This window comes from Epargyreus clarus, unplaced genomic scaffold (assembly GCF_041222505.1).
Source record: "Epargyreus clarus isolate Ecla_fem2 unplaced genomic scaffold, WU_Ecla_fem_2.2 ptg000032l, whole genome shotgun sequence".
Classification (NCBI taxonomy): Eukaryota; Metazoa; Arthropoda; class Insecta; order Lepidoptera; family Hesperiidae; genus Epargyreus; species Epargyreus clarus.
This window is the reverse complement of record NW_027332237.1, coordinates 608,608-632,155: the sequence shown is the minus strand read 5'-3', so window position 1 is coordinate 632,155 and position 23,548 is coordinate 608,608. Positions and strand designations below refer to the sequence as shown.

The 23,548-nt window shown below is 34.7% G+C and overlaps 3 protein-coding genes across 4 annotated transcripts in view; 1 reads left to right on the top strand and 2 right to left on the bottom strand.

Annotated features, from left to right (window-relative positions):
- Positions 1 to 148: 148 nt before the first annotated feature.
- Positions 149 to 18,659, top strand: LOC140755078 (phytanoyl-CoA dioxygenase, peroxisomal). Its single transcript, XM_073090272.1, has 8 exons — positions 149 to 502; positions 8,182 to 8,301; positions 9,691 to 9,802; positions 13,144 to 13,299; positions 14,994 to 15,140; positions 16,258 to 16,398; positions 17,100 to 17,237; positions 18,463 to 18,659. Exons 1-8 carry the CDS (start codon positions 456 to 458, stop codon positions 18,511 to 18,513), a joined length of 912 nt encoding a protein of 303 aa, XP_072946373.1. The 5' UTR covers positions 149 to 455; the 3' UTR covers positions 18,514 to 18,659.
- A 1,306-nt stretch (positions 18,660 to 19,965) lies between these two features.
- Positions 19,966 to 22,572, bottom strand: serpin-7 (serine protease inhibitor 7). Its single transcript, XM_073090345.1, has one exon. The coding sequence runs from the start codon at positions 22,307 to 22,309 to the stop codon at positions 21,104 to 21,106; it is 1,206 nt and encodes a 401-aa protein (XP_072946446.1). The 5' UTR covers positions 22,310 to 22,572; the 3' UTR covers positions 19,966 to 21,103.
- Positions 22,573 to 22,874: 302 nt separating this feature from the next.
- Positions 22,875 to 23,548, bottom strand: part of nahoda (DOMON-like domain-containing protein nahoda) — an 86,436-nt gene continuing 85,762 nt past the window's right edge. For both annotated transcript variants that reach the window (XM_073090442.1, XM_073090443.1), the window contains one exon: positions 22,875 to 23,200. In XM_073090442.1, coding sequence (XP_072946543.1) covers positions 23,193 to 23,200 — 8 coding nt within the window. In that variant the 3' untranslated portion in view covers positions 22,875 to 23,192. The remainder of the gene's footprint in view (positions 23,201 to 23,548) is intronic.

Genomic DNA, 23,548 nt, shown 5'->3' with positions numbered 1-23,548 from the left:
ATTCACTCGTTTGCCTGTATAAGGTACCTAAGACTCGAGTCAGTGTACGAGTACCGTCAGTATTCGAGTGTCACTGGTACTCGAGTGAACACTTATTAGTACTCGAGTCGACCTGACTCGACACATCTCTACTGACGTCAACAAAAGTCAATGTCATTTGTTCAGAAGTTCGCGATGTAAACAATTTACTATGATCAAAGATTAACTTTAAACGATATAATTAAATAAGTCTATTAAAACTTGTTTTAGCACATGCGAAATCCTTATAAGGAGAAGACAATAACATGTTACTGTAATTCTTTGTATTCGTTCATAGTGACAAGACGTTACGTTTTACTAAAATATTTTTTATTTTGTAGTCTTAACTGGCTAAAACCGTATCTATTATTTAGATATCGCTGATATGATACGTAAATATCGCAATTAAATTATTATAATCAGTTATTAAATGCGAAATGGAGATAATGAAGAGTTACAAAGGATTGAAGGTCGTGCCTAAAAAGTAAGTTTTTATTAATATTTTATACTAATCATAATCCTTTATGGAGTTGTCCTTGTAAATAGACGTAGACAAAAGCAACAAAAGCTTTTAAAAGTATTTTAAATATGTATACTCATTAATGCAACAAGTAATTAATTTAAAAAATCAAAAACCCGACTGCACCAGAAAGGCTGAAGTAGAATTTCCAAAAGCAGTGAAATAGGCATTTCATTATTTTTATCCAGAAAGCCAAATATAAAGTTTCATAGTAGGTGTCTGCTTCAAAAACAAAACATGTTCAAACAATATTATCCTATTTTATCCTCGTAGTGTTCATTTACGCTATATAAAGAACCTATGTGTAAAATTCCAGCACGCTTAAGTTCAGCGGTTTCCCTTTGCGTTGATCTCTGGCACAGCAATTCACTAATTTAGTCAGACAGTCATCTCGATGTGTATATACGAGTATATATGTACTAGCTGACCCGGCAAACGTTGTGTTGCCATATAAATAAAAAAATGTTGAGGATGAAAAACCCTTATCACTTAGGTGTAAAAAAAAATAGATAGTGGCCGATTCTCAGACCTACTGAATCCTTACTAATATTATAAATCCGAAAGTAACTCTGTCTGTCTGTCTGTCTGTCTGGTTGTCTTTTCTTCACGCCTAAACCACTGAACCGATTTTAATGAAATTTTGTAAAAAGATAGTCTGAGACTCGAGAAAGGACATAGGATAGTTTTTATCCCGGAAATCCCACGGGAACTAGGGATGGCGATCTAAGATCGATATATAATCGGAGAATCGATCTTTTGGATCAAAATATCGATTATTTTAATCAATATTAATAAGAATTGAATCGTAAACTTTGCATTTGATCAACTGATGATCTTTAGCAAAGTTGCTGTCCATGAGCCCACGAAGAGTTGGTATGATGCCACTGTCATTCCAATGAAGATTCCAGTTTTATGTATGTTAGTATGTCATATTATTTTCTTTTAAACGCGGGCGAAGCCGCGGACAATAACTAGTATGTATATAAAATTGGGTGAAAATCGGTGAAGCCGTTTCGGAGGAATACGGTAACTAACACGAGAATTTTATATATAAGATATATTATATAATGTATGTGTAATCTCCTCTTAATTTCCTTTATTTTGACACCCTACTTGATAGATTAACTTTTTTTAAAACGTGTTACTATTTCGCGAAAAAATTCACCATTTACGGTCTATAAAATATATAACTTCAGTAAATCAAAGTTTCGGTCATTATTTCACCTCGTTAGAGGTAGCATTTCATTATTTTTATCCAACAAGCCTGATAAAAAATGTCATAGTGTTTGCTTCAAAATTGACGATTGTTCAAATGAACTTTTAACCCTTATTTTACCCTCTACGGGGTTGATTTTTCGGAGGGGGATAAATAAGAGCGTCCTTGTTCCTATCCAGAAAGCCAAATACAAAATTTTATAGTAGTTGCTTCAAAATTAAAGGATTTCAAAAAAACTGTTTTCCCCTATTTTACCCTCTTAAGGGTAGAATTTCCAAAAGGCCTTTCTTAGTACTTATTCAAGCTATATAGAGAACCTGTGTGCAAAATTTCAGAACTGTAAGGTCCTTGGTTTAGGCTGTACGTTGATTTCTGAAAAATGAAAAATTCATTTAGTTAGTCTGTCAGTCAGTCACCTTACTGTTTTATATATATACAAATTATATATATATAATCCTGTAAGGAATGACGTGCGTTCTCCATGTTGCCGTCTAGGAGCGACTTTGTTGTCTATGGCGGGTTTTCTCCTCTCCCCCCCCAGGCAAAGGGAAAAATATGAGATGCCATAGATTCAAGATGGCGGCCGATTTAAAATTTTTAACTTTTTTATTTATTGACTTTATGCTGATGTTTGTTTCTTTTTCGAATAATATTCAGGTGGGTGTTACGACGAAATTGGAAACAAATGAAAAACCAAGATGGCCGCCGAGATATTTGAGTTTGAAATTTTTCAATTTTCGAGGTGTTTTTCGGAGGTCGTATCTCTTGGGATTTTTAATATTTTGTTGCCATTTTTTTAAATTTTCTCGAATATATCCCCAATTTTGCCAAATTGGATTTATTTTTTTTTTCAATAAGATGGCGGGTCGTCTGTTAGGCGATTTGTAAAATGTACGAAAAAACGGATTTTTTTGAAGTGAAATATTCGGAGGTTGGCAACGTTTGAGCGATTTGGTTTGTTCGGGGCGGTCGTGGGGCTCGGTTCGAAGTGTTGCCAGGTTTGAGTTTTTTTCTCCCCACTCTTACAATTTTTCAAACTTTTCATTCAAAAATATGAAAAGTAGAAGGAGAAATATTTCTGATGAACATTTTTCACTGGAATATTTTTTTTGCCTGTCGTAATGACATTTGACCATTTTCGTCGATGTCGACTGGCAACACTGGCCGCAGGAATTTTTTTTCAGTTTTACGAAAAATCGACTTCCTCGACCTGAGGGAGTGGTGGGGGGTGGGTTTGATGTAGGAGTGGAATTTTTTATTTGCCTCCGTGTCTATAGGAAAAATCTGAAACTTTCAAAATTCAAGATGGCGGCCGAGCTAGATTGGGTAACTTTTTTTTTTAATTTTGCTCCTACCCAAGATCGGTATCGTTTCCGGCTAATTTGAGGTAGACTGTTTTGATGAAATTCGAAAAAATTGAAAAAACAAGATGGCTGCCGAGATATTTGAATTTGAATTTTTTCTTTTTTCGAGGTATGTTTGCGGGGTGCCACTGATATGTTTTTTTTAATATTTTTTTTATTTTTTTCGTTTTTTTTCTCGAATATATGCTCAATTTTACCAAATTGGATTTATTTATTTTTTTAACCAGATGGCGGATCGTTCGTCAGGCAATTTGTAAAATGTATGAAAAAACGCATTTTTTGAAGTGAAATATTTTGAGGTTGGCAACATTTCAGCGAATCGCCTTGTATGGGGCGGTTGTGGAGCGTGACTTGAAGTGTTACCAGGTTTAGGATTTTTTTTCTTCGTTCATACTTTTTTTGGAACTTTCCATTCAAAAATGTAAAAAGTAGAAGGAGAAACATTTTTAATGAAAATATTTTACATGGGTATTTGTCAGGGGGGTCGTAATGACATTTGACCATTTTCATCCAAATTAACTGGCAACACTGGGAGCTAGATTTTTTTTTTAACTTTTTTGACATTTCGAGTAGCCCAGCCTAAACTATTGGTGGGGGGTAGTAATAATGTATGAGATATTTTTTCGGTATATTATGGTGGTTATAGGAAAAATGGGAAACATACAAAATTCAAGATGGCGGCCCTCATGCGATTTTCAACTTTTTTTTTATTCTGCGCTGGTACCTGAGATTGGTGTCATTTTCGGCTAATTGTGGGACGACTGTTACGATAAAATTAGAAAAAATTGGAAAAACAAGATGGCCGCCGAGATATTTGAGTTTGAAATCTTTCATTTTTCGAGGTGTGTTTGTGGGGTCGTAGCGCGGTGGTTTTATTAATATTTTTTCGATATTTTTGATTTATTGGCCGGATTGTATCCTCAATTTTATCATATGGCAATATTATTTTTTTTTAAATCAGATGGCGCACCTTGTGTCAGCCATTTTGTAAAATGTACGAAAAAATGCATTTTTCGAAGTGAAATATTTTGAGGTTGGCAACATTTGAGCGAGTCGCTTTGTATCGGGCGGTCATGGAGCTCGGCTCGAAGTGTTGCCAGGTAAAGTTTTTTTTTTCATCGTTCATACATTTTTTGGAACTTTTCATTCAAAAATGTAAAAAGTAGAAGGAGAAATATTTTTAATGAAATTTCTTCACAAGACAATTTTTTTTGGGCGCCGTAATGACATTTGACCATTTTCATCTTAATTAACTGGCAACACTGGGATACAGAATTTTTTTTCGCGATTTTCACTTTTTGAGTACTTGTGCGGAAACCGTAGACAGAGCATATAAGTAATGTATGGGAGATATTTTTTATTTCAAATGGACCCTATGTAAAAAATCGAAAATCCAATGTTGCCATATACAAAAAAAATGTTTTCATACAAATGCATTTCCTACAGGATTATCGAAGATTTCAGGCTGTTACCACCATTTGAGGTAATTTTTTTGTATGAGGCGCTTAATGGCAGTTATAGACTGTACCAATGTGTAACGAAATATTTCAGTGTTGCCATACAAAAAATAATAATTTTCAAACATGTGCATTTTTGTATGTCACATTTCAAGCTGTTGTAAATTTTTGACAACGTTATAATGTATGACGCGTTTGTATGTACTAATAGACTGCACATTTTGGTAAAAAAATATTTTAGTGTTGCCATACAAAAAATATTAATTTTCATACATATGTGTTTTTGTATGTAATATTTCAAGCTGTTGTCTTGTATTGGTAACATTAGAATGTATGAGGCGTTTGTACGTACTAATATTGTGCACATTTTGATTAAAAAATATTTTAGTGTTGCCATACAAAAAATAATAATTTTCATACATTTGTATTTTTGTATATGGTGTTTCGGGCTGTTGTCTCCCTTTAAAGACCACCACCACCATGCCCAGCATCACTAAACGTCAGTTTTCTGTATGAGGCGTTTAATGGTACTCATAGACTGTACAGATTTTTGGAAAAATATTTCAGTGTTGCCATATAAAAAATAATAATTTTCATACAAGTGCATTTTTGTATGTCATATTTCAAGCTGTTGTTTCCTTTTGATGTCATTCCAATGTAAGAGGCGTTTGTAGATACTAGCAGTTTTAACATTTGGGTAAAAGAATATTTCAGTGTTCCCATACAAAAAATAATAATTTTCATACATATGCATTTTTGTATGTCACATTTCAAGCTGTTGTATATTTTTGACAACCCTATAATATATGACGTGTTTGTATGTACTAATAAACTGCACATTTTGGTAAAAAAATATTTTAATGTTGCCATACAAAAAATAATAATTTTCATATATATGTAATTTTGTATGCAATATTTCAAGCTGTTGCCTTCTATTGATATCATTAGAATGTATGAGGCGTTTGTAGGTACTAATATTCTGCACATTTTTATAAAATAATATTTTAGTGTGGCCATACAAAAAATAATAATTTTCATACATATGTATTTTCTATTAAATATTTCAAGTTGTTGTATATTTTGACAATATTAAAATGTACGATGCGTTTGTAGGTTTCAATAGATTTCACATTGTGGTAAAAAAAAATCAGTGGTGCCGTACACGAAATAATATTTTTTATACGCATGCATCTTTGTATGTAACATTTGGGTGAAAATATATTTCAGTGCTGCCATACAAAAAATCGGTTACAGGGTTTATAAGTATATATTTCGGAATTAATTTATGAGTCGTTTAAAAATGTATATGATTTAATCTTAATGGGCTAACTTATTGGTATGTTGAGAAAGCAATAACTGGTTTGAAATTTTTTTATGACTTGAGTTTTGGAGTATTCTATTTATTTGAGTTTAATTGGTTGTATGTGTTAAATTGTTTGTGGCTTAAGTTACCTATATGAATTTTACCCGTGATTATTCTTTTTGGAGTGTAGCCCTACCATGCACATAGCAGGAAGGGGCGTAAGATGTTAGATTCTCTTCTTACGTATTAATGTATAATTATTTATTAACAGACACAGACACAGATTTTGTGGATGTAGTATGTAGTCAAGTAAAGGATACAAAATGTATTAATCTTCAACATTTTTGTGACTTTAAAAGAGGGGTAAAATATAAGATTTACTAAAGAAGGGCCATAATCTATTAGGTATATTTGGATATTTTCAAAGGATGGACAGGATAAATATGATATACGATTTATAAAAGAAGGATATAATGTAAGAGGTATATTTTCTGCACTGCTCTGCTCCTATTGATTGTAGCGTGATGAAAAGTATACTATAACCAGCTCAGGAGTATGAAAAATAATTGTATCAAGTTTCGTTAAAATTCGTCGAGTAGTTTTTTTTTCTATAACGGTTATATAGACAGACAGACAAAAATTTTAATGATTGCATTCTTGACATCAGTATCGATCCCTAAATACCCCCTGATAGTTATTTTGGAAATATATTTCTTGTACAGAATTGACCTCTCTACAGATTTATTATAAGTATAGAATTAATATAGATAATATAATATATAGAAATAATGTATGACGCGTTTGTATGTACTAATAGACTACACATTTTGGTAAAAAAATATTTTAGTATTGTCATACAAGAAATAACAATTTTTATAAATAGTTATTTTTGTATGTAATATTTCAAGCTTTTGTCTCCTTATTATGTCTTTAAAATGTATGGCTTATAGACAAAAAAATCACGACCATTCTTGGTATTTTGCAAATATTAACTCATATCTTTTCCAAACAGCCCCAAACAGAATGAATAAAACTTCAATATAAGGGAAAAAATGTAAAAAAATTTTGCACGCAAAACTAAAGAAGACAACCGTTTCGCGAGCTGCTTTAGCAGCGAGCGCACACAAGCGATACCTAGTATGTTTTTATAATCTCCGTTTAATTTCCTTCCATTTGATACCCTACTCGATAGGTTCGGTTAACTTTTTTTTTTAAATGTGTTACTATTTCGCGCCAAAAATCCGCCATTTTGATTTTTTTTTACTAACACCTATCTAAGGACACTCGGGTCATTGAGACAAATATAATGACACTTTAACTGTTGAAATTCATCCAGCCGTTTGTTAGATCGGATCAAATAAAGAAAGACAAACATACAAGATACGCGCGAAAAACATAACCCTTCCTTGGCAGTCGGGTAAAAAAGAAAAGAAGATTATTACAGATCAAAATTTTCTATTTTTCTAGCAGTACAAAATTGTGCTCCTGTTTGAACTTATAAGTATTAAAAGTCTAATGTAGTCCTCAGGGTAAAATTATGAGCGCAGATTTATTAAGGTACCCATGTTCTATAGCCTTATTAAGTGGGTTTGTGCCACTGAGTTTAAGTATGTTATAATTATTTCCTAACACATATAACTATTTCTGCCTCATAACAGCAGTGTCAAGTGCTGCTGTGTTCTGGTTTGAGGGGTGTGGTAAGGGAAACATACTTTTCCGAGGCGTTCCAGCTTAGTCTTCAGGGGTAGCGGCACATCTGTGGTCGACCTCATATAGGAATATTTAATCCTGTCTGGGGTTGATTACAGATGTCCATGGGTGGCAGTGGCCACTAACCATCAGGTGGACTGCCTGCTCATCTGCTACTCCTATATTATAAAAAAATAAAATAAAAAAAAACTATGCAGTCCGGGATTTGAACCTCAGACTTCTCAGAGACACTGAGTTCTTAACAACAATATAATCACTGCTTACTATTGAATACCGTTTATTAAGTAAATAACACTTATTAAACCCATTTATATCACTTATTAAATAAATCTTCGCTAGAAGCAAGAAAATTATATAAAACTACTAGCTGAACTAGCAAATGTTGTGTTGCTATAAAAATAAAAAGATGTTGAGGCTGAACAACCCTTATCACTTAGGGGTATGAAAAATAGATAGTAGCCGATTCTCAGACATACTGAATATGCATATAAAATTTAGTGAAAATCGGTAAAGCCGTTTCGGAGGAGTACGGTAACTAACATAGTGACATGAGAATTTTATATATAAAATATAAACTGAATATATTGTTGCAGTGTTTCTACAGAAAGGCCAACAACCTACAAACTGTCAGCTGAGCAACTGCAATTCTACAAAGACAATGGTTTCCTTGTCATCAAGAGACTTATTGACTTCACCAACTTATATAACTACAAGTAAGTGATTATTACTTGTTACTACGCTAAAAAAAGGCTCTTTGAGGTGGTAGAACCCTTTGTGATAGACTCATAGGCACAACTGTTACGCCTTTTTAGGGTTCTGCACCCAAAGGGTAAAAACAGAACCCTCTGTTGTCAGGAAATTTTCAAATCTACAAATATAGATAAGTATAGATATCTCACTACCTTGTAATTGAAGGAAGCTATTAAATGGCTTAAAAGGCTGACAATTCTGTTAGCCATTTAATGGCTGTCATGGTATAATTTACGCGGAACAAAGCCGACATGCGCAGTTAAGTGGTGCAAAAACACGAAATCTGAAAAAAGTGTAGAAAAATATCGTTTAATTCGTAAATTATCTAAAAACTACATTTTTTAATATTTTTCAAACACGAAAATAGAAGACAGTGACAAATTTAATTGTCAAAACTGGTTACATTTTCTTGTTAGGAGTGAGAAATTTTTACTAATCTATGTCTACAAATAAAAAAGCTTGAATAAAAATGGTGATATCTCACTCTATTTACTAAACCATAATGATAAGATGCTTCAAATATTCACAATGAATACTAAAAATAAATAATTAAACAAAAGTTGGATGTAAGGAACCCTCTGGGTGCACATTCAACTCGCCCTTGGCCAATTATTCTGCCTTATGACAGAAGTCTTCAAAGCTATTAAGTTTTGGTAGATAAAAAACTATTATAGATAAAAAGACTAGTATAGTATATATAAAAAAACTCCTAAGTAATCTCAATGCTCATTAATTTGAGTATTATATAGTATGAAATTAAAATATTTTATTAGTGTAATTTATTATTATTATCATAATCACAGTGTTTTTAATTTTCTTTGGCAATTAGTATTGCAAAAAAATAAGCTGAGAAATAATACTATTAAATATGGCATAAGAAGAACTTAAATTATATTTAGTATGATTTTAACGTAATAATGTCCCAATACTGGGCAAGGCTCTCCTCTCGGAATTGAAGGACCATAGTGCACCATGCTGACCAAGAAGATTAGTACTACGCTTCACATACTTTTAAAGGTAGTAGAACCCTTTGTGGTTTGTGTGCGGCACCACCGCCACACCTATTTCTGTCTCATCAGTGTTAAGTGCTGCTGTGTGTGGTAAGGGAGACATACTTTTCCGAGGTGTTCTAGCTTGGTGCTCAGGGGTAATAGCGAATCTATGGCCAACCTCAGGTAGGAATATCTAATCCTATCTGGGGTTGATTATACATGTCCATCACTGGCAGTAGCCACTTACCATTAGGTGAACTGCATGCTCGTCTGCTACTCTTATATTATAAATAATAATAATAAGTACACTCAAAATATGTAGACATAAATGGAGATCTAATGTTATTACCTTGATTTCAGACAACATTTCATTCAAGCTTGTAATGGTAAGGTCAACTTGGACCACGTGACTGTTGTAAAGGAGAAATCGCTGGTCGCTAAAACTAGGAAGAAAGAGGATTATATTAATAAGGTAATTATTTATGTTATTTATATATATGAACAAAATATGTAACCAAATTGGCTTTAGTGTTATTGGGCTTTAGTCTTTTAAAATCTTTAAAAAGTAATAGTAAGAGTAAGTAAGAGTTTTCAAAGGTATGTGAAGTCTACCAATACGCACTTGGCTGGTGCGGTGGACTATGGCCTAATAATTAGAAGGTGATAGAACCCTTTGTGGTTCGACTCCGGCAGCACCACCGCCACACCTTTTTCTATATAATAACAGCAGTGTTAGGCGCTGCTGTGTTCCGTTTTGAAGGGTGTGGTAAGGGAGACAGACTTTTCCGAGGCGTTCCAGCTTAGTCCGCAGGGGTAGCGGCGCATTTGTGCCGACCTCAGGTAGGAATATCTAATCCTATCTGGGGTTGACGACAGATGTCCATGGGCGGCAGTAGCCACTTACCATCAGATGGACTGCATGCTCGTCTGCTATTCTATATTATAAAATAAAAAAATCCTCATTCTGAGGGGAGTTCCGTACCCAGCAGAGCAAAATTACGCGTTAGGGCTGCCCGCCTACAATATTTAATTACATCTGCATACTTGACTTTCTTTTTAGTTTTTTGATTGTAAATGTTGTAAAAAATATACTGCTTACAAAACCGTCACATCACACGCTCGTTACTGTGGCACATTCACGACTGTTCGTGTACCAAGTGAGTACCGACCTCGAGGCACGTAGGTATAACTTGCGTTTCGTGCGTTTGTATACGTTTAAAGACATTTATTTCTCATAAGATTTTACAAAAAAAATCACTTACAGAGAAATTACAAAATACAAACAAATTTAAATGGGTTAGCGTAGTGTTATTGTGGGTATATTTAAAGTTGACAATCATATCTGTAGAAAAAATGCGAATGCAATGATAGTTGTTGTTTAAGGGTCATGACACAGTGTTGGATAATAATTATTTGAGTAACTTAAGGTAGCGTTTTATTATATTTTTTAGATTATTATTAAAGAATTTATATTAATATGGTTAAGAAAAATTATTTGTATGAATGTATGTTTGTATGTATGTATATATGTGATGAGTATTTTAAGTAATTATTTGTGTTTTAAACTGTATTCTAATGGCTAGGTACCGAATAAAGTATAATCATAATATATATATATATATATATATATATATATATTTTTATTATTTTTAATTCTTTTTTTTTATTTATTTATTTTCTGCATAAATCTTTATACTGTTTTTCCCCTTTTATTTATTTATTGTTATTTTTGTTTTATTATTTATTTCAAAATGCAATTGTATAATATTTAATTTGCTTATTTAATATATTACATTTTTATCTCAATACTGTTCTCGTAATATATGATTTTTTAATAACTTTTTAAAAATCAGGAACGTTTTCGCACTTTTTATATTTGAAGGCAGTTTATTATAATATTGCGCTCCTTCAAACAAAATACTTTTTTTCCCGTAATTGGTTCTTGAAGGTTGTAATGCTATGTTATTGGCGTGTCTGGTGACTCGCTTTTGGAATTGAAAGTTTTTTGTGAATGTTATTTTTGTATGAATTTCTTTTGTCAAAATTTTTCTTATCAGAATACATATATTATATTTGTGTGTTTGAGAAATATTCATTATTTTCGTTTCTTTATATACTTTCGACGTAGATGTTAAAAAGTTGTATCGAAATAAGGTTTTTATAAGTTTATTTTGTGTAGTTTGCAAGCTTATCAAATTACTTTTTGCTGCTGCTCCCCACACTTCAATTAGGTATTCAACATGAGGTTTGACCATTGAATTGTATATAGTGTAACGGACGTTTCTCGGGAGGCATCGCGTATGCCTTTTAATGCACCAATCAGAGATGAAAGTTTTTTACGGACTTTTTCAATGTGAGGTTTCCAGGTGAGCTGATTATCAAGAAGTAAACCGAGGTATTTTTCAGAGTTAACGTTGTTGATTACTTGACCATTAATTAGGAGGGGACTATGATTACCTATTTTTTTGTTCTTTGCAGTAAAAATGATGTAGTTTGTTTTTGAAGAATTAATGCTAAGCAAATTATATTGTAGCCAATTATGTAATATAACTAAATCGTGTTGGGCCTGAGCTATAACGATGTCTACGTTGTGTCCATAATAGAATATAGAGATGTATGAAGATAAAATACTGTATAGATATTTATACCGTGCTAAGATCGTCGGAGGCTCGGTCGGAAAGGAAGCCCCCAATGTAAAAAGTTGATTTGATTTTACTTTTACATTTTACATTCAATTTCAAGGCGGCGAAGTATCTTTACTAATCTATGGGTTCTGGCGACCTCTTTTTAGCAACTGTGTTTAGAGGCACCCCAGGATCGGGGGTCCGGGCGGACTGCCCTTTATATATTATGTAGTATATACATATATAGTCTGTGCCAAACTGATAGACCGCTGTGAATATAGAAATGAATCGCGTCGCCATAGCAAATTGTATGACTACACCTGCTTAACAACTCAACAACTTCAGAGCGGACTAGCAGTTTGGCGTAAACTATACTTATGTATCGTTATACTATCTCGTAAGATAGAAATAAGTGAAAATAAGAATAAATGTATTATGTAGCTACATTATTGCTTTAAGTATAGAGATACAAGAACAAAGTCTGCTATTGTAATGTAATTTGTATAATTTCGCTATATTTTCCTTGTATAAAAACACGTACATACGACCTATTAACCTTGCACATTGTATGGAAAATATGACAATTAATATCGTCATTGCCAATTTTTTTTTATTATATAGGAGTAGCAAACGAGCTGCAGTACACCTGATGGTAAATGGCTACTGCTGCTCATGGACATCTGTAATCAACCCCAGATAGGATTAGATATTCCTACCTGAGGTCGGCCACAAATGCGCGGCTACCCCTGAGGACTAAGCTGGAACGCCTCGGAAAAGTATGTCTCCCTTACCACACCCTTCAAACCAGAACACAGCAGTGCCTAACACTGCTGTTATTAGGCAGAAATACGTGTGGCGGTGGTGCCGTCGAAGTCGAACCACAAAGGGTTCTACCACCTTCAAAACTAAATTTAAAACCTATTACGTGTAAAGAAATTCTAAAAACTGAAAAAAAATGTAATCAACCCTGGATAAAATAAAGAGTTTTAAATGATGTCGGCCACAGATGTGTTGGAACGCCTCGAATATGTAGGTATTTATGTCTTTCCTACGTCTAAAAAAATTTTGGGAAAATATACTGTGTAATGTGAATGTATGTACGCTAGTACGGCGCCGTAATTAATTATCGGTATCGGCTCGGTGACGGTGGTGGTGGACAAACAGCGAAATGTTTTTTGTTCGTTTGCAGTTACAAGACGTCCACTACGACGAGGTATTCATGACGTATACAGAGCACCCCCTATTACTGGATGTAGTGGCTCAGTTTATAGGGGATGAAATAATGGTCATCAACAGCATGTTCATCAACAAACCCCCCGGGACATCGATACACCCCGCTCATCAGGTATGTAGAACGAATAAAAATAAATTAAATAATTGGCCACGTGCGAGTCGGGCTCGCCCACTGAGAGTTCCGCACATTTTTTTATTTTTATTTTGAGTATTTCTTATCATAGCAGCCATGGATGTAAATGTATTGTGAAAATTTTAACTGAATACCTGTAACGGTTCAATAGATAAAGCAAAAAACGCCGAAAACTAGCTGTTTCTTGTGTGGCGTTCCCCATTTATTTTCAAGATTTTTTTTATTTTTAGTATCTGTTGTTATAGCGGCCACTTTTATACAAACTCTGTAATAATTTCAAGTATCTATAACGATTCACAATATAGAGCCCTGCGAAAGACAGACAGACAGGCAGACAGACATTAGAGAGTCACTAATAGGGTTCCGTTATTACCTTTTAGGTACGGAACCCTAAAAGTATGTATAACGTGAAGTGTAAGTATCTAGGAACGTTATTCTACGTTGATGAATACATCATCTTTATTCAACGACCATTTTAATAGACCTGCCTTATGTATGAGTGTCTGTGCTTCTGAAAGGTCAAGTACCAGTTATATGTTTTGGTTATATAAACACTCATTCGTGGCTAATTATGTAAGTCTGCGAACTTCTTGCAAGCATTACATTACCATGCTTATTCAATTTGAGCTTGTCTTCTGTGAACCACAGAACCTCATACATGAGGAAGGTCTATTAAAATAGTCGTGACTAAAGATGTTAATCGCGCTAAGAATCCGTATGAAAGAATATTACTTTAGAATGGCTTATTTACGTATTATCGGAGTTTGCACTACTTCCCTTTTCGACAAATTAGACATAGGTATAGTCCGCGTCATGCTTCTAGTCTGCTCTGAAGTTGTTGCGCGCAGGGTGTAGTCAGAGAGCCAATGCGGTGGAACACAACTACAAGCATATACTCCGTAGCAACAGTAAGGGCACACTAACGCAGCTATGACCCCGCGGGCGAGAACAGCGGGGGGTACCGGGGGGGGGGGGTAGCGGGGTGGGGGAGGGGTACCGGGGGGGGGGGTACCGTGCTGTCTTCGTCCCGCTAATATCTACAACTAGTTTTTGCCCGCGGCTTCGCCCGCGTTTAAAAGAATATAATATGACATACTAACATACATAAAACTGAAAATTCGTACCTTAATTGGAATGGCAGTGGCGCCATCTGGCGAAAATTGGTCGTACCAACTCTGAAACCTTCGTGGGCTCATGGACAACAACTTTGCTAAAGATCATCACTTGATCGAATGCATAGTTTACGATTCAATTCTTATTAATATCGATTGAAATAATCGATGTTTTTGGTTCAAAAGATCGTTCCTCAGATTAATCGATCTGAGATCGCCATCCCTACTTCCCGTGGGAGTTCCGGGATAAAAACTATCCTATGTCCTTTCTCGGGTCTCAGACTATCTTTGTACAAAATTTTATTAGAATCGGTTCAATGGTTTGGGCATGAAGAAGAGACAACCAGACAGACAGACAGATAGACAGAATTACTTTCGGATTTATAATATTAGAAAGAATTTGTTTTTGCGACGCGACTCGTTTCTATATTCAGACCGGACTTAAAGTTTGGCGAGAACTATACATAACATAACCGCGCTAATAATCCTAATAAGCATATATTATAATAATGAGGGTTAATAGGAATGTAAAAGTTTAGAAAGCCCTTTTTACTTTATCAGGATTTGCACTACTTCCCTTTCCGACCAGCTGAAAGAATCATAGGCACCTGGACAGCTGTGGACGATGTGAACGTCGAAAATGGGTGTTTATGGGTGGTGCCTGGCTCCCACAAGGCAAACGTACTGTACAAACATGGAAATTTACCGGTAAGTTGATTGAAATTACTGGTAAGTTGTTACAGAATTTACTGGTAAGTTCTTTGAAATTTGATGGTAAATTGCAATTTTACCAGGAAGTTGCTTGGACTTACTGGTAATTTGTATGGGAATTCACTGGTAAGTTGATTGAAATTACTGGTAAGTTGTTACAGAATTTACTGGTAAGTTCTTTGAAATTTTATGGTAAATTGCAATTTTACCAGGAAGTTGCTTGGACTTACTGGTAATTTGTATGGTAATTCACTGGTAAGTTGATTGTAATTACCAGAAGCTGGGCATTTAGTAAGTTTATTGTTCTAAATTAAGATAATTTAGTTAATATCTCAGATATTTCTCACAGTAAAACAATCTGAAAGTAATCTTAAATTAAAATAAAGCCCTTTAAAATTTACAAACGTATTCAAGTTAACCTTTTTCATTACTGTAGGTTTTCATTATTTCTTATTGTGAAATAAAATTTGACAACATATTTATAAATCCTCATAAATATTTATATTATATACCTCCTAAATTTCATAGTTCCTAAGTGGTTCAAATATTAAATAACACTAGCTGACCCGGAAATCGTTGTGTTGCCATATAAATAAAACAATGTTAAGGGTGAAAAACCCTTATCACTTAGGGGTATGAAAAATAGATAGTAGCCGATTCTCAGACCTACTGAATATGCATATAAAATTTGGTGAATATCGGTATAGCCGTTACGGAGGAGTACGGTAACTAACATTGTGACACGAGAATTTTATATATAAGATATATCTTCTCAATTTCATAACACTTAAGTAGTTTAAGTAACATTTCAAATATATTTAACGAGCTTTTGCCCGCGGCTTCGCTCGCGTTACGAAGTAATATTATTAAGACTAAGTAAGTAATTAAGAAGATTTATACAAACTTTCATCCCCTATTTTATCCCCTTGGGGGTAGAATTGATCAAAATCCTTTCTTAGCGGATGTCTACGTCATAACATCTACCTGCATGTCAAATGTCAGCCCGATCCGTCCAGTGGTTTGGGCTGTGCGTCGATAGATCACTATGTCAGTCAGTCACCTTTGAGTTATATATATTTAGATAAAATACCTTTTCCTAACATTTTCGTTCTAGGGTGCTTTGAAAATGTACCACGGTATAACAGAGGAGTCTGTAGCTCCCCTGGACAAGAGAGCTCACTTGGAGATGGGTCCTGGGGACACTGTGTTCTTCCACCCCTACCTCGTACACGGTTCAGGGGCTAACGTCTCCAAGGTAATCATCATGATCAACCCATTACTGTCCCACTGCTGGGCACGGTTCTCCTCTCAGAATGAGAAGGATTAGGCCATAGTCCACCGCGCTGGACAAGTGCGTATTGGTAGACTTCACATACCTTTGAGATTTTTTTTTTAATATCTCAGTAGTGCAGGTTTACTCACGATGTTTTCCTTCGCCTTTTTTTTTATAATATAGGAGTAGCAGACGAGCATACAGTCCACCTGATGGTAAGTGGCCACTGCCGCCCATGGACATCTGTAATCAACTCCAGATAGGATTAAATATTCCTACCTAAAGCAGGCCACAGATGCGCCGCTACCCCTGAGGACTAAGCTGGAACGCCTCGGAAAAGTCTGTCTCCCTTACCACACCCTTCAAACCGGAACACAGCAGCGCCTAACACTGCTGTTATTAGGTAGAAATAGGTGTAAAAGCAAGCCTTTTAAGCAAGTTATAATTAATTTCTAATATGCACATAACTTTGAAAAATCATTGCGTGCCTGGGATTTGAATATCGGACCCCTCGTTCGAGAGACCGAGTTTCTTAACCATCAGACTATCAGTGCTCGTTACGTTACAAACCAGAACACAGCAGCGCTTAACACTGCTGTTATTAGGCGAAAATAAGTGTGACGGTGGTGCCGTCGGAGTCGAACCATATAGTTCCAGTCTCATACATATGTTAATATTGCCAGAACTATCGTAAATGTATATCGGCGCACTACGCACATACAGAATGCGATTGTGTTGATGTGAGTGGTACGGAACAAGATATTATCGCGAGGGAGGTGGAACAGGAGGCCGAAAGACGAGGCTTCAGTATGAACTTTATGGTGAGTATACACTCTTAGCTCCAAGTGACAAGTATATATAAAAACAGCGTTTCCCAGCTTTTTGCAGTCCACGGACCCTTAGGAAATCAAGCACAGTTTTCACGGACCCCTTAATAAAAAAAACAGCAAAAAAAAAACGGATTAGGTATTTATTTTAGTTATAACAGATACAAAAAGAAACAAATATAGAAGGTAATTATAACTGTTTATTATGAAAAATATTAATATAAATATGAAAAAAAAATTTGAAGGTTGGTGTTGCTTTTTTGCAACTAAATCAGGGATATTCGGGTTGATGTTGCTACTAAGCTGTAATCTCAAATCATATTCTACTTGTAATCTGTTTCTGTATTTATTTTTTGTTTATACAAGAGTAGAGAATGCCTTTTCACATAGGTATGTGGTTGAAAAAAGCAGTAAAGCGGCCCTTTTGTATTTAATGAGCGATTTATGTATGGTCCAGAGATGACACCGCGGACCTCCATACATATACTCGCAGACCTCTAGGGGTCCGCGGACCACAGGTTGAGAAACGCGGTATTAAAATATGTAAGTCTGTTGAAAAGTTACACAACCCGTAGTGGCTCGGCGTACCTATATTCTTCACGTATTTGTAAATCAAAGTCATCTTGAAGGTCTTGAAGTCGTGTAATCATATAGATTATAGACACATAAAAGGTACAGAGTAACGATATAATAACTATACGTAAGTAAGTTCACACTAGTGATTAGAAGTATTATAACTACACAAGTATCTCCGTTATTCGACTGTTCTTGCTGAAGTCTCCGACCAGAATGTCGCTCTCTGTTAATTCGAGCGCCGCCAAGGTGTCGTCCCCACTTCACCTACCCGCATCTGTTTTTAAACTGTAGTAGCAAATGAGTCACTTATTACTTTAATGTAATGTTATAAAAATGTGATATCGTTAACATCCAAGCTTCCTATTAACGACGATAACATATTAAAGATTTGATAAAGCTTTGATAAGCGTTTCAGAAAACACGGCCATATTTTATATTTTCATTTTATAGAAATTATAAAAAATCTTAAAGTTCACATTAGACTATATTGTAGACTATATATTGTGTAATACTGTCTTCATGCCTATGGGGGAGGATTCGAGCTGGAATTGGAAGAACATGGATACACCGCCACCAATTACTCTATCAATTTTATTGTGTTTATAAAAACAAATAATTTTACTTCATTTATCATTATTTCCAGGACATTTGGCGTGCTAAGAGCAAGGAAGTCAGGGGAAAATCAAAATTGTAATTATAAGTTTTGCAATTTTCATCACATACAACAATATATTTTGGTTGTTTAAAATTTTATTTTAGTTAAAAAAGCGTGTACTTATGTACGCACATAGGAATTTATTTTTGGAGTAAATAATAAAATATATTTTTTATGCGTTCAAATTATTTTTTACTGAGCAAACACCCAATAGATTAAAATAAATTTATTTATTCATTTTTAATTTAAAGTGGGATTTTTTACTATTAAGCTATTTACTCAAAATTGATTAATATATATTTTTTTTAACATTAGCAAACTATTACCGCTTTGGAAAGTGGTTCGTTATGGAGAGGAAGTGGAAAGAAACTCCGTATGTGCGCAATTTAAAATCTTTTAAAAGTATGTACTCGTATTATATAATGTTATGAGATGAATTAAAATAAATACTACGAATAGATTGTATTACATCTCCGCGCACAACTTCTTTCCACTATAGACTGACCTGTTATATTATAAACTAAATATGACCCTAAAGATATTAAAAAAAACAGTGTTAAGCGCTGCTGTGTTCCGATTTGAAGGGTGTGGGAAGAAAGGGATATTTATTATCCGAGGCGTTCCAGCTTAGTCCTCAGGTGTAGCAACCTCGCCAACCTCGGGTAGGACTCTTATCTGAGATTGATTACAGATTTCCATGCTAGCTACTCTATATTATAAAACAAAAATAAAATTTGCTATACCAATTGTTAGTTTTAACAAAAAAGGCGTACATTCTAGTTTTTTACTTGGTAAGTAAATTGAATTAATTTCAGTTAATGGTAGCATTAATATTAAATTACTGGGTAATTATAATACAACATAAAAGTGAATTAAAGCTTTATTGCAATCAACTAATTTGTTGTTATTAGAACTATATTTTTATATTAAAATGTTATCTATACATATAAATAAAATTGGAGTGTCTGTTTTTAATACTGAAATAAACGCTTTTTACTACATGCATATGAATATACATACGGTACATACACCAAAATAACATTTTTTATAATTTCTGTCTGTCTGTCTGTTTGTTCTGACTAATCTCTGAAATGGCTTGACCGATTTAGTCGGTACTTTTATTGGCAGGTAGTTGCTGTAATAAGGAGTAACTTAGGCTACCTATATTTTAGAACTAGCTGTGCCCCGTGGTTTCACCCGCGTTAGAATTACTTTTTAACGCGGGTGAAACCGCGGGGCACAGCTAGTATAATATATTTCTGTCGGTATTTATTAATATTATAATTAGTTAGCATTTGTATAATGTGATGTGGTCATTATGTACCTTGTGATAGTAATTACAGTTTTTATATATATTTTATTACAAAATAAATAGCCTTTTGAATACTTACGTTGTTTTATTTCTAGATAAATCTTGGGTTTTGTAAATAATTGTCAAATAAAAGATTGCTGTATAAACTTTTTATTATATTATTAATTTTTTGGGTGGATTATTATACATAATTAAAATAAAGTAGATAATGATATACTTTTGTTATTTTAAATTGTAACATTTTTTGTAATATAGACGTCAAACAAACATGCAGTCCACCTGATTGTAAATGGCTACTGCCGACCATGGACATCTGTAATCAATCCCAGATAAGAAAATAATCCTACCTGATGTCGGCCACAGATTTGCCTCTACCCCTGAGGACTAAGCTGGAATACTTCTTATAAGTATTACCCTTAACACACCCTTCAAGCCAGAACACAGCAGCGCCTAACACTGCTGTTATAACAGAAATATGTGTGACGGTGGTGCCGCCGGAGTCGAACCACAAAGGGTTCTAGAATCAAAACAAAATTATTATATAAGTGAAGACACAATTTCAAATTTGTTATCTTCTCAGTTTCTAAAATAACAGACCTTGAACTGTGGGGCTCATAATAATCTTATCATTTTAAACGAACACTTCTTGTAAATTATAGAAGTATTATTTAACTGGTTTCTCATGAATTGTAGGTATAAAGAAGTTCACTTGTCTATTTAAATCTTTGAAAAAGTTGCAATAATTGTTACAATAAAAAACCGACTGCTAAAAATAATTAATTTTATCAATTTAAACGAACGAATGCACGATTTGGACACCATTTTTGTGATGGCCGCCGATTGAAATTGTGTTATGTGATTAAAACACAGTATGTTAACATGAAATTCTACTTATAACCATAATTTCACGCCGAAATAGAAAAATAAGATGATTCTTGTATCTTAGGACACATTTCACCAGAGTTTTGCACCTTATTTGGCAAACAAAGATGTTTGATTGCACAACTCTTGCAATCAAACAAAAATCAAAATCCGTTGTGAAGAGATCTGTTACAAGAGTCCTCAACCTTGAGATTAGCTTCACACATACTCCCTCTTGACATCTAAAACGTAAAATTGAGTCCTCTGACTTTTGCACGCTACGGATAAAAATGACCATTTCAACGAACTAAAAGGTTACCCTGTAAGTCTCACTGCGGCTAATTTTGTAACTATTTTGAATCTTAATATTTCAGTATCATTTATTTTTTGATCTAACCGAAATAGCTTCAACTATATAAAATAAAAATGAAATATATGGAAATCTTTATTTTCTAATCAATACAAAGAAGGTTTAGAATAGGCTCCAGTGAACAAAACGATCTCAGTTTGTGTGTCCACAATCATATAGAAGAAAGGTCTGTTAGCTTTGAATATTTCAGGGCTGCTTCTTGCCGAAAACCCGAGTTCGGTCGCCGCGCTCGCTATAGACCCTTCCTCGTTCACTTCTATATTTGCTTTCTGCACAAAATTCGATATATACAAGGGATTTATCGATAGCATCGGAAACTCAGCCTGTGTACTATCGAACGCACTTCTCACGCCCATATCAAAAAGAAAGTCCTTCAAGTTATTGAGGTCTGACGCGATCTTGAATCTAGGTATTTCCACGTTGACAGATTGCATGAAATCGCGCGCGAAGATCTTGTAAATGGTTGTCAGGCTTATGTGTGTGAGAGATTCTATCATGGAAGACAGTAAGTTGCCTTCGGAAGGTAGGAATACCAGCATGGAGTACCGGCCGTTCGGTCCGTACGGCAACTCCAGAACTTTGGCATCTATCAGGCTAACGTAACTCATATTGAAGACGCCGGTCAACCACATCATGTTCACGTCGCCGATTTGAGCGCCTCGTTCGTTGAAAAACGGCTTAACTTTCGTCGTTTCGTACGAGAAGGGAATCTGCCATAATCCCTTGAAGTACACAGCGTCAACCATAACTAAGCGGACGCCGTCAAGATCGCTCGGGACAACAACATCGAGGATCGTCTTCCGTGTGGCGCGAGCTACATAGTCATTGATAGTTCCAGCCGCGACTTCTGGGTTCTCAAACGACAACGTATCTATTGTGCTAATTCCGATCCGTTCTATCGCGTCCTGGAAGAATTCGCTCACACCCAAATTCTCGTCGACGAATATATTGGAGCTTCGGTCGATGACGACGGAGCTGTCGCCCTCAGTAACTTTTTTGACCAGCTCGAAATACTTGTCATTGTAACATTCATGTGAATGGAGTTTGAGAACGCTCTTTAGTTCGCGCAACGTTTCCCCATCGGCGCCGTACGACGCACACGAAAGGATGGACCACGGCGATAGAGTGGACGCTATGAAGTGATTCTCTTGGTCAACAGCGATTCTTGTTGTCAATTCCATTGCAAATTCGTACACATATCGCTTTAATAGCGGCTGTGCTTTTTCCACGCTGCATTGGGATAGAATTCCCGGGAGAAATCCACAGATAAGCAAAACGTATGAACTCGCCATCTCGTGCTATTGTACGCACAGAGACCCGAAGACTGACACGTTGTTACAATTCAGTCGGTGTTATCGAGTTGACCCCACGATAACTGTTCCTGTCCGTTCGATTTGGGATTCCGAATTGTTTTTTTCCTTAAAACGAGGATAATTACTTAACTAAATGTAATTTGATTAATATTTAGGTATGGATTCAATGTGAGCCATTTGTTAATTATATATTTTCTTATAATATAGAACTAACGAGCATACACCACCTGATGGTATGTGGCTACTGCCGCGCATGGACATCTTCAATCAATCCTCGATAAAACTAGATTTCTAAATAATATCGATCACAGATGTGTGCTATCCCAGGGGATTAAGCTGGAATGCCTCGGAAAAGTATGTCTCCCTTACCACACCCTTTCAAACCAGAACACAGCAGCACACATAAAGACGAATACACAAACACCCAGACCCAGAAACAGACACACAAATTCATCATTCATATTTCTGTCCGGCCGGGGATCGAACCCGGGACCCTCTGCACGTCTGACTGGTTAGGTTAGATTATGGTAACAAAAACTCTATATAGTATTAACTTATTTATTTCTGTTTAAGAGGTGAAAATAACTTAATATTAAAACTGTGACGGGAGACTAGAACGGGTTCGGAAATATTATTAATTAAAAGTTATTAACTATTTAAGTAATACTTAATTAACTATTATTTGTATTAATTGTGTATCGAATATAATACAATGAATTAATTATCAAATTAGAGAATGTCGTAAAATAGTGAATTATTTAAAAATATTACAGTATTAACCCTAGTGAAATCTTAAAATTATTTTTAATTAATATAAAATAATGTTCTTCTTGGTAACTTCGGTGCACACTTGAAAACGGCTTCAAAATTCTGAAAACAAAAAAGAACATAATTAGATACAAAATATATGTATTTAAATTAATTTTGGAAAATTGGTTTAAAAACGCAATATACAACTTTGCACTAAAATTATTTAAGACTCAAATTTGAACAGACATTTGATATTCTACTCTTGCCTCACTGGGAATTGAATCCGAAACCTCATACCAATATAGCGACCATTACGTCACACCTTGTAAAAACATATTTTTCATTAAAAGAAGGTAAGTATTTGATAAAGTTATAATTATTTCTGACATCATCGTAGTTATAAAAGATAATTAGACTCCCAAATTTAAAATAATGATTATCAAAATATATAAATCTACCAAACAATAT

Excerpts from the sequence above, each read along its gene's own strand:
- LOC140755078 (XM_073090272.1), top strand. The coding sequence starts at position 456 with ATGGAGATAATGAAGAGTTACAAAGGATTGAAGGTCGTGCCTAAAAA. Across the intron at positions 13,300-14,993 it reads CGATACACCCCGCTCATCAG|GATTTGCACTACTTCCCTTT; the intron begins GTATGTAGAACG and ends TTACTTTATCAG. Across the intron at positions 16,399-17,099 it reads CAGGGGCTAACGTCTCCAAG|AACTATCGTAAATGTATATC; the intron begins GTAATCATCATG and ends TAATATTGCCAG.
- serpin-7 (XM_073090345.1), bottom strand. The coding sequence starts at position 22,309 with ATGGCGAGTTCATACGTTTTGCTTATCTGTGGATTTCTCCCGGGAATT.